We start from the raw sequence: 17,639 nt of genomic DNA, 5'->3' as shown, positions 1-17,639 counted from the left end.
GATTCCCTAGCATTTCCCTGCCACCTTAAGGGGAGTGAAGAACGTGGTTAAGCCCTGGACGGGTACCTTCCCGTGGACCCCTCCCTCCCACACATGCACAGCACCTAACTACAACAGCTTTTCCTGGGCTCTGCTTACTGGCTCACAGAACACTGGGCCTTGTTCTGTGTGTGGAATACATATCACTTTACCACGGCCTTGAAAACCGGTCTTACCTGTGTCTGTTCCCAGCCCTCTCTGATCCTGCCTCCTGAGCCTCAGCCCTTCCCCTCCATCATCTCTGGAGAGCCTAACACACCTAGAGGTCTTGAACGGCCCCTCAGTCAACACTCACAGGTCTTGTGTTCATCCCTTGCACTGTTAATAGCTATACATACATGTTGTCTGCCTGTCTTCTCACCCCCGCCACTCCACCCTGCCTGGGTGAGCAGGGGCAGTGTGGGTTGTACACTCCTTAACAAGTTAAAGCAATCTCAGGGCCGACACATACACTCCCAGTTCTGTGAGTAAACAGGTTGAAATACTGACTATAGGAATAAAAATCACCTGGCACTTGAGGGGAATATAAGACTTCTTCCTTCTGCCGAGTCAGCCAGTCTACATTCTGCTTAGTTGTGTCATAAATGCACAAATATATCTATATCTGAAACTACCTTATTACTTAGGAGAGCGGAGAGGCAGTGTTATCTAGGGTTTGGCAGCTGTTTTTACGACGTGGTACAGACAACAGGGGCCAAAGTAGGCCAGGACCACAGCCTGTCTAACAGAGAGGTGTGCACAGGAAGCAATGGTACTGGGTTAGCACCAATTTTAAGTTTCTAAAAACCTCAGCCAATTAAAATGCAATAAAAACAGACATTATAATTCCAATATATAAACTGTGATTCTTCCAAAAATGTTCCCCACAAATTCCCTCAACCCTCAAATGTGCCTTCCCATGTTAAAGCTTTTGTGTTTTTTACAGTGCACTGCTAACTGTACTACGTAACAGAGCTGCGGTTCCACTTTCATCTGAGGCTTTATATCCTAGGACTAGCAACTCCCCATTCCCTCGTCCCATTTCACCAAAACCCTCACATTTGGACACTGTTCTGCCCCCACTGCTACAACTAAAGAAAAGGCAAACGAGGCGCAGAGGATAGACAACGCACCACTCGACGGAACTGACATTAAGGGTGGGTGGCCTGACCCTCTCAGCTTGCCGGAACTAGCCAGTGTACCTTGTACCATAACAATAAAACAGACCTTCCTTCCAGCAATCTTGGGTGGGTTCTTACGTTGAAATATGGCCAGGATACCTTTTAAGCAATGCGCTGATCACTGAGTTGTGTTCAGGGAATCTAGTGACTGAGATGCAACAGGGAAACAAGGTAAGGTCCCAGTGGCCACTCGGGACTGCTGAATGAGCACACATCAGCCATGAACACACAGGTGGCCAAGCTCCCACACGGAACCCTAGTGAAAATGTCACCCTGGTCTTTAGCTGGTTGCATCGTCAGTCAAAGAGCACTTCCCCACAGAGAGAAAAACAACCCAGGGACAAAGGAGTAGCGCTCGGCATTGTTTAATGAAGGAGTGACAGGTGGAGGTGAGGAAGAGGAAGAGGAAGGCTGGCATTACAAATATAAACTTTATCAGCACTGTGAGAACTATAACAAATACACTTAAATAGATACAAAGTTTATTAAAAATAGGCTGCAACTGAAATACAGTAGAAATGGAAAACAACAGCAGTTTGGGTGTTTCCCCACAGTAATGCACGCTACGCGGCGTGCTCTTACAACACATACCCACATTTGACCTCACTGTCCAGGGATAGCCGAGCCTACGTCACTGTGGGTTTCACAGACACTCATGCAGAGTTTTCAGATGTTCGCGGGTTCTTGTGTGCATCTGTTTTCCCATGTATGAGCCACAGCAGGTACCTGCTCTTTTCTGGGAGGATGGATATACCACCCAAAGGCTGCCAGTGTGCTCCAGACACAAGGAGATTGCACTTCTAGGCAAGGCAAGTGTGCAAATCCTTCACTCATTCTCAGAACCATTCTACTCTCTTACAAAGCAAACAGCAAAGGCACACTTTCCAATAGGAAGCTTGACAGACATAAAAAATATTTACACTTGTATTTCAACAATTTAATACAGCTCTTATGGAAAGTGATTTTTTTTTAAAGGGCTGCAAATGCCTCTGCTCTATTTGAAAGTGTGCCTCTTTTCCTGACACACTGATCTGTGAGAGGACAGTATGGTCCAGAAAGGTCATCTGGGCATACACCAGAGCACTGTCAAACAGGAAGTGTGCTTGAAATCGTAAAGTCAGCTTTCACACAAAATAACCAAACTGAGGTCTGTCTCCCACAACTCAGCTTGAGGAAAGACCGGGCAAAATTCACGAATTAAAATAAAAATAACTCCATTGTCCTGTGAAAGAAACACAGATTGAACTGCCACAAATCATTACAGTATTTAAGTCCCAGGTGGCACAGCAATGGATTCCTTCCTTTTCTGACTGTGCATCTACATCTTTTTCTTCACTAAATGTTAAATTTCTGAGATAGCTATGTTTGACTGCCACCTGTGAGCCCCTTCTCCTCAGACATCTTTGCTCCTACCTACACAGACGCTGTTTGGCTGGAGAGCTCTTGATCCCTGGGAATATCTGAAGTATTAGCTGACTTTCTAACATAACCATTGTCTTTAATTTCCACCAATCATTAGTCTAATGATCATTTGGTATTTATAAAAATAAAATCTCTAGGATTAAATCCTGAAGATTTTCTTGAGAATTTTCAAAAATGAATTATTAGATATTCAATCTAAAACATTTCAAACTGATCAGGAGGCTCACGTCTGTCAGGAATGATGTGCTGCATCCATCCAGCCACCTCAGGCACATTACAGACGGCGCAATGGGGCACTTGCCCTGGAGCTTGGAAGGAGGTGGCTCCAGGCTTTGAGTCCTGTCTCCTGCGGACAGGGCCCACCCAGACACAGTGATGGTCTGGGTTGCTCAGCTGTTACTGTGTGGTCGGCAGACACAATCTTGAGAATGAGCAGAAAGATGACTTCTTGGCCTATTGTCCTTGGAATGGGGACGGGAGATGGCAAGGTGGAGGACATGCGCCTCGGTCTTTACAACCCTTCACTCTGTCCCGTGAGTGCAGGACTCCCAAAAGACGCTAACAGAAAAGATGAGCTCACGTTGAGTCAGACCACTAAGAAGTAGGCAGGATTTTCTTGGTAAAGTAAAACAAGATTTTTTAGAATTGGAACATCTCTAAATTGCAACCATTTTAGAAGCAGAAATTAGAAATCACTTAGAAGTAGAATTGTTCCCTCCTCTTCAGGCTCGCCCACCCCACAGAACCCCCGCCAAGGGCAGACCCGCGTGAGCACGAGGTCCCCTTTCTCTTCTCACTTGGTGTTCAGTTCATTCTCAAGTTCTGTTAATTTACGAGAAGCTTTTACTTTGTCAGACACATCTTGACCCTGTGAGAAGAGGCGCTGACGCTCCTTAAATGTCAGGTTTTCAGGTGCTCCAGAACTGCCAGCTAAGTCGGCATCTTGGCTGAACAAGGAAAAAACACAAAAGATTATGCATCAAAGTACCAGTAATGAGCTGCCGAGCAGATTTTCGTGAGAATCACCATGCGTCGGTGAGACCTGCTCACTGCTGCACAGTTCTGTAATTCTATGTATTGTGGCTGAGACAAACTGCACCTTCACTATGGTCTCAACAGAACCTTAAGAGCCAATATTGCTCATACAATCAAATATAAGTCTATAAAGAGGGCAGGGACAGTGGCATAGGCCTATAACCAACCTGGGCCAAACAGTTAAGATATTAACTTAAAAAAAAAAATCCCAAACCAATAATAAACAAACAATTCCATGTGGAAAAGGGGCAAAATATCCTGTTAACATTGGAACTCTCAAAAAGGAACAAGGGGACCAGAGCTGGCTCAGTGGTCACACAAATACGAGGAAGCCATGGCAGCCTAGCCAGAGACCTCTCTCCGTAAGTAAAATGGAAGAGCAATGTGAGGACAATTTCTGTGGATCTCAGGCCTCCAGAGACAGACACAAAGAGAGACAGACAGCCTACGTTCTCACATGATTTCATACAGTAGAAAACACCTGAATGGCTGATAAAGTCTGACACAATTCAGCCATGCCACGAACGTGAGGACACAGCAGTGCAGACCAGACCCAGTGCCGCCGCCCCTCAGTACCTGCCTGCGCGCTTCTCTCTTGGGTCCCTAGAAGCATCCTGGGCTCCAGTGGCTGTCCCCGTAGAGCCCACGTAGGGGTGTGATCCTTGTATACAGGAGGGGGAAAAAAGAGTCCAAGTTAAAGTATTTAATTATCTCTAAAACTTTATTCATGTGAGAGTGTTTGTAGAAAAACAAGATTCCCTTAATTACTGAAAAAAATGAGGAATCAAAGGCTCTTTATATACTCAAAGATTCAACATTTTAAATTTACTACTGTTAGTGGCCTAGGTAATCCAATCATTATATTCAATAACCAACATCGGGGCCTTTTGTTCTTAGAATGGAAAAACTGTAACGCATTCTTTAAAAAACAACCAAATCAAAACAAAATGATAGATCCCCTGAACTCAGACTCAAGGCACATTAACCACAAAGAAAGCTTACTTCAATGGGAGAGTAAGCAGATGTGGTCAGACACAGCCCTGACACATGGCAGGATTATTCTTACGCAGTAACTGCAAACAAATGTAACCCTGATGTTTGAGAGGTAACTGCACACCTATAATTGAAGTTCCTTTGAGTAGGATAACTACTAGATCTTGTTTTTTAAAATAATGTAACTATTAAAAGCAAAATAAAGCTTTACAAACAAATGAGCTGCCCAGACCAAAATAAAATAAAATTCCTATCATTCCAAAGTAGTGCTCCTGATAAAAGACTCCCAGGTGGAGCGGAGCGAGGCAGACCCTGGGCACCAGGTCTGTCTTGGCCAAAAAACCATCCCAGTTGAGCCTGACACCCACCAGTTGGTCAACATCCGCCAGGACTTCAGGAGGCTTCAAGAGACGATACAGATAAAGCCTTAGCAAGTGTATGACAACCCTGTGATGAATAATGCCTCAGTCCTCCTACTGTACACACTGTAACGCTACAAAACAAAGCACACAGGGTGTGGACAGGGAGCTTAGAAGCTCAGAGCACCTGCTGCACTTGCAGAGGACCAGGGTTCGGTTCCCAGCACCCACGCAGAGGCTTACAACCATCTCAAGTTCCTGGTGACACTGACACACAGACAAAAACTCATAGAACAAAATCAGATTCATATCTAAAAACTCAGCTTAAAATAGAATGGTGTACAAGAAACTCAGAATATTTGGCACACATGAGCAAGATTGGACTAAATAGGCCACAAAATTCTCACCACATTTTCACACTAAAACACTCCGCTCCATTTTAGACAAGAGACAGCGAATGAATTTCCTTCCATATAAAGAGCCTATGGGTAGAATTTTCTGGACTTGTCCAGATAGTCTAACAGCCTTCAAGCTGTAACCTCAAACACCAAACATCATCCCAAGTCATCTCAGAGAGTGTCACCTTCAGCAAAGACACAAACATCTGCAGCAGAGATACAGGCCACCCGCTGGCAGTTCACAGTGGGCTCTTACATGGCAATTTGCATGGCTGGTTTCAATTCCCAACTCTATGTTCATTTAGTCTGTGATTGAGAACACTGCTTCGTACTTTTGCACTTTGCTGAGAGTGACACTGGCTTCTTCCACAGGTGGGGTGGGTGGGTAGGTTATCAGTTCTTCAAAATTTCCAGAGTATTTAGAATTTACTATGATGTTAAAACTTTGAACCAATTATAAGTAATTTCCAAAAAGCTTTAGTAAAACAAACATCACTTAAAAATCTACTGTTACTGAACTTCAGTCTTTTGTTTTTGTTTTTTTCAAGGTAGGGCTTCTCTTTGTAGCCTTGGCTGTCCTGGACTCGCTTTGTAGACCAGGCTGGCCTCGAACTCACAGCGATCCGCCTGCCTCTGCCTCTCGAGTCTTAATCATTCCAGTTCTGTAAACTGTGTGTGTCATGTGAGGCCTTGGAGGAGGCCAAGTCCCACCTGCAGAAGCACGCTTCACCAGAGAAAGGGCTAGACATAGCACAAGAGGAAGATGAGGAAGACGAGGCCAGAATGTGTGGCAGATGGCTCCAAAGTGCTGCTTTTGTGTGATATGGAGTAAGGGCTGGTGGTGGTGTGACTGAGGGCCAAAGTCTACAGGTGTGATTCCTAACTATAATGAGACTATCAAATTTGTCTGGACATTTGTGAAATATGTATAATCCTGCTATAAAATCTGATATACCATCAACAGCAATTTGCTTCAAAATTTATTGACTAATCCATAAATGCCTTGAAAGAGCACCAAATTCTCAATATTTATAACAGAAATATTATAAAAAGATTGGAGTTTGGCTTTCAGAATGCTTGAACAATACTACTATGTACCTATTCTCCAAAATATTTTAAGAGTCTGATACATGTTAGGAAAAAAAAAAAAAGACTTCAGTCTGGCAAAACTCCTCTGTCATGTGAATAAACTCCACTGAGTCTTAGAGGGCTCAAAACTCTTAGAACTGCTGAGTTCACACGTGTGTAAAAATCATGCAGAATTTTGAAGCCACTCACTAAAATTTACTACAGTTGCACTCCTGGATGCTTGTTGCTAGGGCTGACATTTCATTTATGGCCAAGAGAGCTTGAAGCCTCAATCTGAAGTTCACTGAGCTGCACCTTCTACTTACTACAGCCTGTGGGCAATGGCTCTGTGCTGTCATCAACAGGGGCCCTGCATGCAGCAGCAAGATGGGTTAAAGTTGCAGAAACTGCAGGTCTACAAAGGCTTGGATCTTAGTGTACGAGCTGCAGGAAGACGGGACAGCGACCAGCAACAAGTGAGAGGGACAGAGGAAGAACTGCAAGACTAACGTGTGTGGGCTGGCGAGGGCTTGCCTGTGCTAGGCAGTAAAGCCGCACTGCTGACTAGCTCAGCGGCTGTCCAGTACCCAACCAAGCTTCCTCAGAGGGTGTGGGTTACGCACAGACCTCAGGAGGAGACTAAAGATTCCTACTGACAGTAAATGATGTCCACTGCAGCTAGTACTCTGGCCCTCTGCCTTTAGAGGCTTGTATCTGAGAAGGTACTTGTCTGACCAAAGTTGAGAATTACTTTTAGGGGTACAGAAAAAAAACCAAGACCAACAATACTACAAACAATTTGGTAATAGTGGAGGACTGACTGTTGTCAGTGGATTAAAGAGACGGAATGCCTTACAGTGTAAAGGAGTCAGAGCACCAGGCTGAATTAACAGAGTACTAGCACAAACACCAACATCAGAGGCAACAGGAAGGTCACATGCTGAGAGTGATCAGGTACCCAGAGCCAGGGCAGGCATGGTCTCCATGGACTACACCGAGTGGCAGGGGCACAGAGATTCCAGGCTCAATCATCAAGGAAAGAGAGGTCTGATTCACCATCCCCTTTACCTCTACCTTTCCAGTGGCCAGGATGGTGCAAGCTTGGTTTGCCTGGAAGGGGGGAGGGCTGGCCTGCTTTGTAAGCAGTACTGTTGGCTTTGGCCAAGGGTGGCTGGAATGAGTTGGAGAGAAAGATGCCATCCGAGGCTGGGCGTGGCTGGCAGGGGGGCTGCTGTGGCTTAAGGGCGGCGAGAGGAAGGTGCCCGTGAGACCTCCTTGTGCTGGGGTACTTATCCTGACCTGCTAGGCCGCAGTCCTCCTCCTCCTCATCATCATATGCAACAAACTTGGCAGTGAACAGCGAGTCTGGGGAGAGGGCCTGTGTTTTGAGGTAGGAGGCGTTTCGCTGAGGTGGGGGAGGAGGGGCGTTGGGCGCTGGGGACGGGGATGGGGGCTCGTAGTCCCGTGGAAGTGGAGGTCGGCTCAGCCCAGGCTCTTCGGGCTCCAGCAACCTGCGTGCCGCCTCCTCGTGCTGTCTGCGCCTCTCAGCTTCTAGGCGGCTGTAATAGCCTTCTTCCTGTCGCCGCTGCAGGCAGGAATAGACAAGAGTACAAAAGGTCACAGGTCAGGAGGGATCAGTGGGCCCTCTGTGCCTCCACAGGGAAGGACAGGCACACTGATCACCACTGTCCATCACCACACTGGCATGTCCACAGGGCACCAGAGTTCAGTGTCACAATTACTGTGACAGAAGAGGCAGGCCAGTTCTGAGCTTGTCTTGTCTCACACTGGCTCACACTGACACCTGCTCAGAGCGTGGGGTAAGACACACCTTAGGGCCCTGGGTCGTCTATGTTCTTTCTTCCTCCTCCTCTCCTGTTTGGACAGGGTATTAACTTACCTGCTTCTGGTGTGTGTCACTAGGGAACCATAACATAGGACACAGCACTCACTTTCCCACAGCCATAATCTAACCAGCTTTTCACAGCTAATGTATGTGTCACATCTTAATGAACTCTCTGAAGAACAGAAGATGAGAGCCAAGCATTGATAGTAACAGCAGATATATTCTGACACACACTGTACATTTTCATCCAGGCAAACCACAGTTGACAGTATTGAAATTCTTTTAACATTTAAAAAGGCAACAGCACAGTTTGTTAAGGATTGACAGGAGTTTCAGAACACAAGAAGTAGTATGGAAAGGGATGAAGGAGCAAACAAACAGCCGCCGTGACTTAAGTAAACGCCCAGTGCTGGGAACCCAAGTGCACCTCGGCTTCCAGCCACCCAGCCACAGAGAACCAGTGCCAGGGGGCTGTGCAGGCGTGACGGGTTTTAGCCCTACTATGCTGCAGTCTTTCTCTGGTCCCTCTAGAACTACACACAAGCACACACAGTAAACATACAATGCTCCCTGCTTCATATTCTGAGAAGTAAAAAAAAAACAGGGAAGACTAACGGCTAGCCCCACTTATTACCCTGGCCCCAAATCCCAGCTTTATTTCTTGTTCTGTGCTGCAAAATCCTAAAGGAAGGAAAGAACTTTTATCTTCTTGACTACACAGCATCAGTCCTACATCACGCTGGTTAATTAACTACAATGACTTCTGTGGCTTTTAAGTGGCACTGTCAAGAATGTTAAAATTACACGAGGAACAGTTGCTTGATAACACTGAAGGGAGACAGCAAACGAACCTTTTTCAGTTACACCAAGAGCAGATACAATTAAATGACCATGGTGACTTTATCCTGAAAGTGAATGTACATGTTCTATAATAAATTAAACCCATTAATTGTGGACATTCTGTAGTAAAAATAGTATTTCAGTTTCTTTGTACATTGACTACTCAGTTATAGAAACAGTTACTAAAACACAAGCATATTTGACATAACTGTGAGTTATGAGAACACATCAGTCTCTCAGCACAGAAAGCACAGGCTGCGTCTCTCTGGGCATACGACCCTGCCACAGCAGACCAGGCTGCTTCCTCCAGGCTCCAGCATGGCCAGGAGTCCCGACCTGGGAAAGTGCCTCCTCTCCCTGCAGCCTGATAGCTCTCAGGGGATGCACAGCAAACTGAGACCACCACTGTCACGTAGGACAGGACCCTCATGGCTCCAGGGCCAGGCACTTCCCGGTTCCTGCAGAGATGTCACCTTCAAGTCACCTTATGCATGCTAAAGACTCCAGGCGAGCTGAGCCTAAGAGCTGCTCTGCTGGATCAGGGCACAGTGTGAGGCCACAATCACTGCTTAGGTGCCAGCCTGTGGCCTCACACCACCCACCCAATCTCCACTTAAACGAGCCACGTCATGTCTACCAGTCTTACTTTTGGATTGTCTTGTGACCAGTTCATCACTTCATTAAAAAGAACTTCCTTAAACTTTCATGTGTGTGTTTTTTTTTTCTTTTCTTTTCATTTCTTTTTGGGGGAAGGGTATTCCTATTTACATGGTTCACTGGGACGATCAAGGAAATAACTATTAATAAAAACTAAACTTTTCTCCATCAGAAGTAGTGACACTCAGAGCTTCTACCTTCACAGAAGGGAAGTAACCGAGAAAAATAGCTTCTCTTAAAACACACAGCAACATGCAATCCCTGGGACAGGGCAGAGCTGACCTGGGCTCAGAGAGGCAGCCTCCTCACCCAAGAGAACCTCAGCCTCAGACACAGATGCAGAGAGATCTGAGAACCAAATCTTAAGTTCCTGTTTTACAGAATGTCAAAATCAGCTATCATTTTAAAATTCAACTAAGGGAATTGAGTTAAAACCCACATATAGGCCTGGCATTGTGGCACACACCTTTAATGCCAGCACTTGGGATGCAGAGGCAGAGGCAGAAAGATCGCTGTGAGTTCAAGGCCAGCCTGGTCTACAAAGTGAGTCCATTTCAGCCAAGGCTACGCAGAGAAATCCTGTCTCGAAAAACTAAACAAAACAAAACAAAAAAAAACACCCCACATATAGAAATAACCAGAATCTCTGTTGGGTTGCATATTAATTTTCCTCGTATGTGTTTTTTATAGGCCATCTACCCTCTTTACCGTCAACTAGAGTTAAGTAATTTTAGTAGATAATCTACATGAGATGGTTACTGGGAACCAACTGCCTTCTGTGTCTCTTTTGTCTCTCATGGAGTCCACACTAATCCTCACAATAACTGGACGGTAACAAGCCCCTGAACCCTATCATGCCGCAAACCGTTTGCTCAGGGACCTGGTGCTCAAGAGTTGGAGGAGACCAGCTCAGAAGGCAAGGGAGCCTGAAGACAGTCCAGGAGAGGCAGGCAGGCCAGACAGAGCTCGAGTTTTTGGTCCAACAGCAAAAGCTGGATGATCTGGCCCTGCGCTGCCTTAGGCATCCTAGATACGCGACATTTCCAGCCCCCTTTGCCCTAGCCAATCATTTGTGTTCAGGCTAATCTGGAAAAAACTAGCTGCCTTTAGAGGACCATAACCTTTTCTTCAGCATCTCTCTTTACTCGCTCCTCCTCCTGATGGCGCCGGTCTTCCTCTTGCCTTACACGATCCTCTGCTTCTCGTTTGCGCATCTCTTCCAACTGCTGCTGGCGTCTGCGTTCCTCATCCTGCAACTAACAATAAACTGAATTCAACTCTCACCCAGTAAACCCACCACCACAGACATAAAAGAACATCCTGAGACAAGCAGGCACAGACACACACACACACACAGACACACACACACACACAGAGAGAGAGAGAGAGAGAGAGAGAGAGAGAGAGAGAGAGAGAGAGAGAGAGAGAGAGAGACACGGAAGGTCAATAGAAAACACGAGGCTAAATCACTGTAGGAGGGTGGTAAGCCTTGTGTGTTCATTAGCACTTGCCTAAAGCCTTGTCTCCAGCCTCAGAACTATTATTCCTCATTAACCACGCTCTAACAACAGACAGACTCATACACTCATGCATTAACCAAGCAGGATTCTTTTGTTACATAAACTTGTTAGCTATCTCCTACAATTCACCAATAGGCTCCACTTTAAGAACTACAGAATACTACAACAATCCCAAATGTTAAGAAATTCTTCTTTCTCATAGGACTGAGGGAGGCATGGGGGGATGACACTTGCTCAGTAGCACAAGGCTGCCTACCCCAAATGCACCCTCAGGTGAGCGCTGCTAGGAATAGCCCACCTTTACTTGAGAGTGGCTCCTTCTCCTCCTCTAGCAATTCCGCTCCCTCTATATGTCAACCTGGACTCTGGGAGTCCCTTCCTACCCTGACATGACCTCAGGCTTGAAATTAAGACTTGGAATAAACTCATTCAGGTTCCTATCTGTCTGTACACTCATATGGGGACCACTACTAACTTCCCGATACAAGACGTTCTGCCTTAGGTGACAGGGAGTTTAAAAGCTCTAGTGTTGGTCCCAAATCCACCACCTGGTGCTTTTCTACTTTTGGTCACTCAGGTTCTACCTTTCTGAAACGACAGAAGATGCGATACCTTCCCTCTGCAGTGTCAAACACTGATGGCCATCTTCAAACGCCTGTGACATGCTTCTCCTTGTTTTCTGTGGCTCCTTCACCCTTTGACCACAGTTCTCTGTGCAGTGCCAGCTCTCGGGTAGGATAGACTCCCTTTTATTCATCCTGACCTATAACTCTGCCTGTAGTTTATCACCGACAGTGGTGATGCTGAACGGGCTGCACAGATCTGTGCTATGGAAACTCTAGAGCAGCAAGATGGACTGATTCCAACTCCTCCCTCAGGATTATTCTGCTGGTCTCATAGTTAATTACAGAAACCCCTCACATGAGAACCCTGTGAGAAGCACTTCAATTCCTTTCTTTCTTAAGATTTATTTACTTATTATGTATACAGTGCTCTGTGTGCATGTATGCCTGCACTCCAGAAGAGGGTACCCAATCTCATTATAGATGACTGTGAGCCACCATGCGGTTGCTGGGAATTGAACTCAGGACCTTTGGAAGAGCAGGCTCTTAACCTCTGAGCCATCTCTCCAGCCCCTGGATAACCTTTATTCTCAGTGGAGTAAAACACCATGTCTAGAGCAGGAGCGTGTCAGCAGTTTAAGAGTTCTGGGTGCTCTTCCAGGGTCCACGTTTGATTCCCAGCAAACTCACAGCATCTGTAACTCTAGTCCATACACATAAACAAAAAAATTTTAAATCCCACCATTATCTAGTAGGGAAAAAAAGGTAAATTAGTCTCTACTGTTGGGGTTATTGATGTCAGTAATAAAAAAAATCCCAGAAAAATTGTCTTCTAAAAAAACAAGTGAACTTACATTTTTTTGTTGTTGTTTAAACATAAGGATGGGACTTAGGGGGTGGATTTTATAACAGGCATAGGTATTGTTGATGAAGAACCAGATACCAAGCAATTAGGAAGCAAAGGTGTCCCCTGAGGACAGCAATAAGGGGCAAAGCCAACTGCGCACACCCAGAAGAGGAGTCATAGCCAATGTCAGAATAAAGAGCATGGATCAGTAGGACAAACCAGGAGAGGCTGTGCCCAACAGAACCAACAGACTCGAACAGTGCAGGGCCAGCAACGTTCACAGAAAGGAACTTCCTTCTGCAGAAGCCAGCTCTCCCTGCTGCTTAGCCTGGAGAAACCTCGCACGGCAGTCTGCTAACAGTTCAGGCACAATGCTCATAAGTAAACTGCAGTTTCACAAACATGGCAAAAGACATATTCTCTGAAAAACATGGTTCTACATTTTCCTAGCTGGTGAGATGGTCATCAAGGGGTCTTTTCTGTGTATGAAGTTCATATATTACTAGTTTTTAAAATGACAAATTAATTAGTGCTATTATAACTAAAACATTTCTTCCTATCACTTAATAAATTGTGTCTTTCTTACTTTGAAATGTTTTGTTTTGCTCCTTTAAAATATTTCACTGCACTTCCTTCTTCCCCACTCCACAAGTGTTGGTCGGGGAGGAGGGTGAGGGTGTCTCAGTCTAATTGTTCTGTAGCCCAGCGACATGCTGCCTCTGACCTGCCGAGGCAGTCTGTATCAGTGCTAATCTCAACCTCAACCCCTGGAATTCAAGAACAGCAGGAAAGCCTGGCAGGTTCTGTCCCAGTCTGTATTTCTAAAAGGTATTTCCAGTGCAGGTTGAGATTTGTGTGTTTATCACCTCATAAAAACATATTAACATTATTATTGTTATTAAATTATCAACCATGTTTAAATTATCTTAATATAAAACAGGATCATATCTTTTACTTTTTTCTACCTGAAGTTGGCCAGAGCCTTTAAAGGATCTTTAAAAATCCTTTTCCTTTATAGGTAATTTTTCCTCTAAACTACAAATCCAATTTTAAGACAAGAATTTAAAGAAAAAACTTTGAAGAGCTAGCTTATCACTAAAGATGTCTTTTAACTGCTACTAAATGAAGACAGGCAAGCCTTGTAGTCATGCCCTGGTGTTCTAAGAGCTGGTTCTGCAAAGGACCATCTGCTCTTGTTTTGTAAAAAGTGCTGTGTCTAGTGTCAGACTTGGTTAGAACGTCTCCTCTCACAAAGGGTTTCTCTGAAGGTTAATACTCTAATCAGGCCTGAAGTACTTAAGAAGGCCCAGTTCTACTCCTGGGAGCCTGAAAGTCTTGTGCCTGAGCAGCTCAAAGAGCCACTGAAATACCCGAACACAACTTTTCACTGAATCACCCCATGCAGAAGCCTCTTCCCATGAGTACTTATGGTAGCCAGGCTACCATGTGACCCTTCAATGCGTGGTGAAGGATTAGCAGGTCCAGTGAGTAGCTGACACTCCAGAATGTCATTTAATGAAAAGAAAGCACTTTTGATGAAGCAGAAATTACACATAATGTGACAGGAAAATGCTGGCCAGAATGTAAGCTCATACTGGCTCTATGTCACAGAGGAAGGGACAAAGCTCACATGGAAGATCTGTTATGAAGAAATGTAATATAAATAATATGTTCAAGCACTAGCCTTAGCCCTCAGGGAGAGAGCCCAGCAGGGAACAAGTGAAGCAGTGAGGGCAGGAGGGTGGGCAGGGGCAGCACTCAGGGAAGACTGCAGAGCACAAACAATAACAAGTGCATGGTGGAATGGGGAGGCGGAGGCAGGGTGGCACAGTGCCAGGGCACAGAAGATGGAGGGGCTGAGGTTTGCACAGGCTCAATTTGGAAACCTGCATCTTGCCACCTGGAAGAGTTGGTAAGCAATCTTGTTGTGGAAAAGGGCTAGGCTAGAGCCATGAATGAGATGCCACTGCCATCAATATGGTCTTAGAGGTATGGCGGGGGAAGGCAGGAGGAGGCAGGCTGTGGGCATCAGTGGCAAAGGGAAGACTGTAGTCAGTTTACAGGACTCAGCTGCTCCTAACAAGATAAAACCTGTTTATCTCACGAGTCACACCAAATCCAATCTATGATAATGCTAAGAACATGTCCTAAGAGTGCAGGGCAGGCTGCTACCCAGCCACACATGCTTGCCTCTACCACTCTTCGGAAGAGGTTTCCAAAGCTATCTGCCAACTCTGACATGTTAAGAGTCCTATGAATAATGTGTTGTTGTTAATAATACTAATACTTACTAGGGAACTTGGATAAGAAGTGCTTAGAAATGGACTGGTTAGTGTCAATACTAATCAAATATTTATCCCTTTAAAGTAAGAAAAACTGAGAACTGTTGATTGGAAATAAAAATTTTAGTGTAATCATTATTCACCACAGATAACTTCACAACAGAAAGCTATGTTTGGGTCAAGAGTCTGGGGCAGTGCCCTGGCCGGGGCCTGCTCTATAAGGGACATGCTGCGTTCTTGCTACATGACACCTCCACAAGGGAGCTCTGAGCTGGGCACTGTGGTGCACACCAGTAAGCCCAGGGAAGCCATCCTGGATCACATGGTGACATTCTTTCTGAAAACAAACCAAATAACAACAAAACTTCTGGCTCCCTATGTACAACTCTGTACCTAAAGCTTGTGTGGAGGTGGGTGTTCACTGTCTTTGCTTCACTTAAAGAAAGGACATGTGGGAGTCAACAAATAGTCCTCTGCTCACCAAGGAGGCCACTTGAGATGTTTATTTAAAAAAAAAAACCAAAAAGGTCTTCTGAGTAACCAGTCCTCAAGCTACATAAACAGAAAAGAGGGAACTAGTGTTTGATGAGGTGGCCACTAGAGTAAAACTTTAATTCAAGGAGTTTTTAAAGAATTGGCTTCTTTATCATTTAGAAGTTGACCTAGAATAAATTCTGAGTTAAGAGTCTATATATGTCAGAATATAACTGTATACCAGGTAACATAAACACATTACCAAAGCATAAAGAACATTAAATGATCAACTAAATTTCTCTGACACTGACATTAAGCATTTTGATCTAACAGCAAAATATAACTCCAAGTATTTGATGGTAGTCTATAAATTGGGACATCTGTTAACTGACTGAACTAAAATCCACATGGTATTAAGAAAAACAGGACCGCAGGTTCACAGCAACTTCTTAGTTTACCACGGACAGTGACATTTTAGCTTTAATCTGGGAGTGGTGTCGATGTCCTTTCAACTGAGTTCACAGTAAACACACACTAAGATGTGTTTCTAATGCAACAAGAATGAAATAATTACCCAATGCAAAACTTATTTAATTTGTTCACATACTTGAGACTAGGTAGTAACACAGAATCAAATCATGACTAAAACCCATAAACAAACAGAACATTGAGAGTTAACTAATCTAGAAACATTCAGAGGCATGCTTCTAACCACAGAGCTAGTCTCCTGGCCCAGGGGGCTCTAGGGAAAACTGACTACTGGAGAACACAGAACAGCCACCACCAAAGGAGAAAAGAAAATCAAGACAAGGGGGAAAAAAAAAAGTACCAAAGGGAAAGAAACAAGAACATACCAAATCTAGAACAGAGATTGCTGGCATAGCAGTCTGCTGCAGGTAATAGAGAGGGGGAAAAAAGAAAGATGAAGTGTGAAAAAAAAAGTTAGGTTTAGCCCTGTATTCCGCCACCGGCATCTTTGTTGCTGTCATGCTTCGTCTGTTGTGGACAACTTGATGAGAAAACTACAGAACCACAGACTAACTTCTATCACTCAGAAACAGAAAAATGTCCACATGGTATTAATATTTTGAGTTTTATAATTAAGAGACATAGATATTTTAAAAAACAAAATTTCCCTTAGTGTTTTTAATTGGAGACCAAGATATTAAACTAAATATTAAAATGAAATTACTTTTTACTAAATATAAAAAAATTTCCCAGATCATAATTCATACTAAAAGGCTTTAAAATATTCAAAGCAATAGCAATTTTACCAAACTATAACAAATCTTCAATAAAAATTTCATCCTCACAGAGATTACTGAGATGTTACAATGCAGTGGCTAGCTCTTCATCACTGCTAGGGTTAGCCGTCAAAGGAAGCACTGCTGCTGCTGTGTGGTCCCTGGCCGTGAGGTGGTCTGAACTACAGTTCAGGGAAGGTGACGCCATCCTCTTCGTATGCCCTGGGATAAGGGCACACAAAGCCACAGATCACTGTGTCTGGCCCCCGCCAGTGAGGGTAGAGAGGGACATGCAGTGCTGGCCAGGCGAGCTACAGCAGCCTGCTGGAGAGCCCTGACTGTAAGCACAGCGGACACCTGTCAGTGAATCTGTGTCCCAGCCACTGGTTGCACTTTCAGAAAAATAGCTGCCTGGCAGATATGGTTTATTTTTGCTAAGGATACTAGAAAAGTACTATTAAAATAATGTAATTGTTAAGAATTACATTATGGTGTCATTTTAAAAAGCAAGTATCTAAAAGGGATTTAAATTGATCAGAGCAATGTATATGCTGAAGTAAGTATGTATGTATGTATGTATGTATGTATGTATGTACGTACGTACGTACATACAAAGAAGTATATTCACAGAGTAAGCTGAAAGGGGGCTCTTACAATATTAACAAGATTACATTTCATCATGTCTGACCTAACAGCTCCTGTTTTAACAACCCCTTTTATGTACAGCATTAAAGAAAGAAAAAGAAACCAAAAAAGAAATTGTATAGATAAAAAGTGTCAACAAAACTCACTAACATGGTGGGCGATAGCACTCTCCTCAAGTACCCAAGTGTGTAACAGTAGATGCCACTGAACAACCATGCCTGGAGAGTGGCAAGAATCCAGCTTTTAC

At 44.4% G+C, this 17,639-nt stretch overlaps 1 protein-coding gene across 25 annotated transcripts in view; it reads right to left on the bottom strand.

Annotated features, from left to right (window-relative positions):
* Nucleotides 1-1,548: 1,548 nt before the first annotated feature.
* Nucleotides 1,549-17,639, bottom strand: part of AFDN (afadin, adherens junction formation factor) — a 120,287-nt gene continuing 104,196 nt past the window's right edge. For 9 of the 25 annotated variants that reach the window (XM_084776463.1, XM_084776481.1, XM_084776486.1 and 6 more), the window contains 5 exons: nt 16,358-16,393; nt 10,939-11,073; nt 7,543-8,059; nt 4,233-4,317; nt 1,549-3,568 (listed from right to left, as the gene is read on the bottom strand). In XM_084776463.1, coding sequence (XP_084632589.1) covers nt 3,415-3,568; nt 4,233-4,317; nt 7,543-8,059; nt 10,939-11,073; nt 16,358-16,393 — 927 coding nt within the window. In that variant the 3' untranslated portion in view covers nt 1,549-3,414. Of the gene's footprint in view, nt 3,569-4,232; nt 4,318-7,542; nt 8,060-8,520; nt 11,074-16,357; nt 16,394-17,639 lie in introns of those variants that run through there. The other 16 variants (XM_084776487.1, XM_084776464.1, XM_084776468.1 and 13 more) reach the window with 9 other exon arrangements.

Source organism: Acomys minous (assembly GCF_964271855.1).
Source record: "Acomys minous genome assembly, chromosome: 3".
Classification (NCBI taxonomy): Eukaryota; Metazoa; Chordata; class Mammalia; order Rodentia; family Muridae; genus Acomys; species Acomys minous.
Note: the sequence above shows the minus strand (reverse complement) of the source record. Positions and strands in the feature narration are given on the sequence as shown.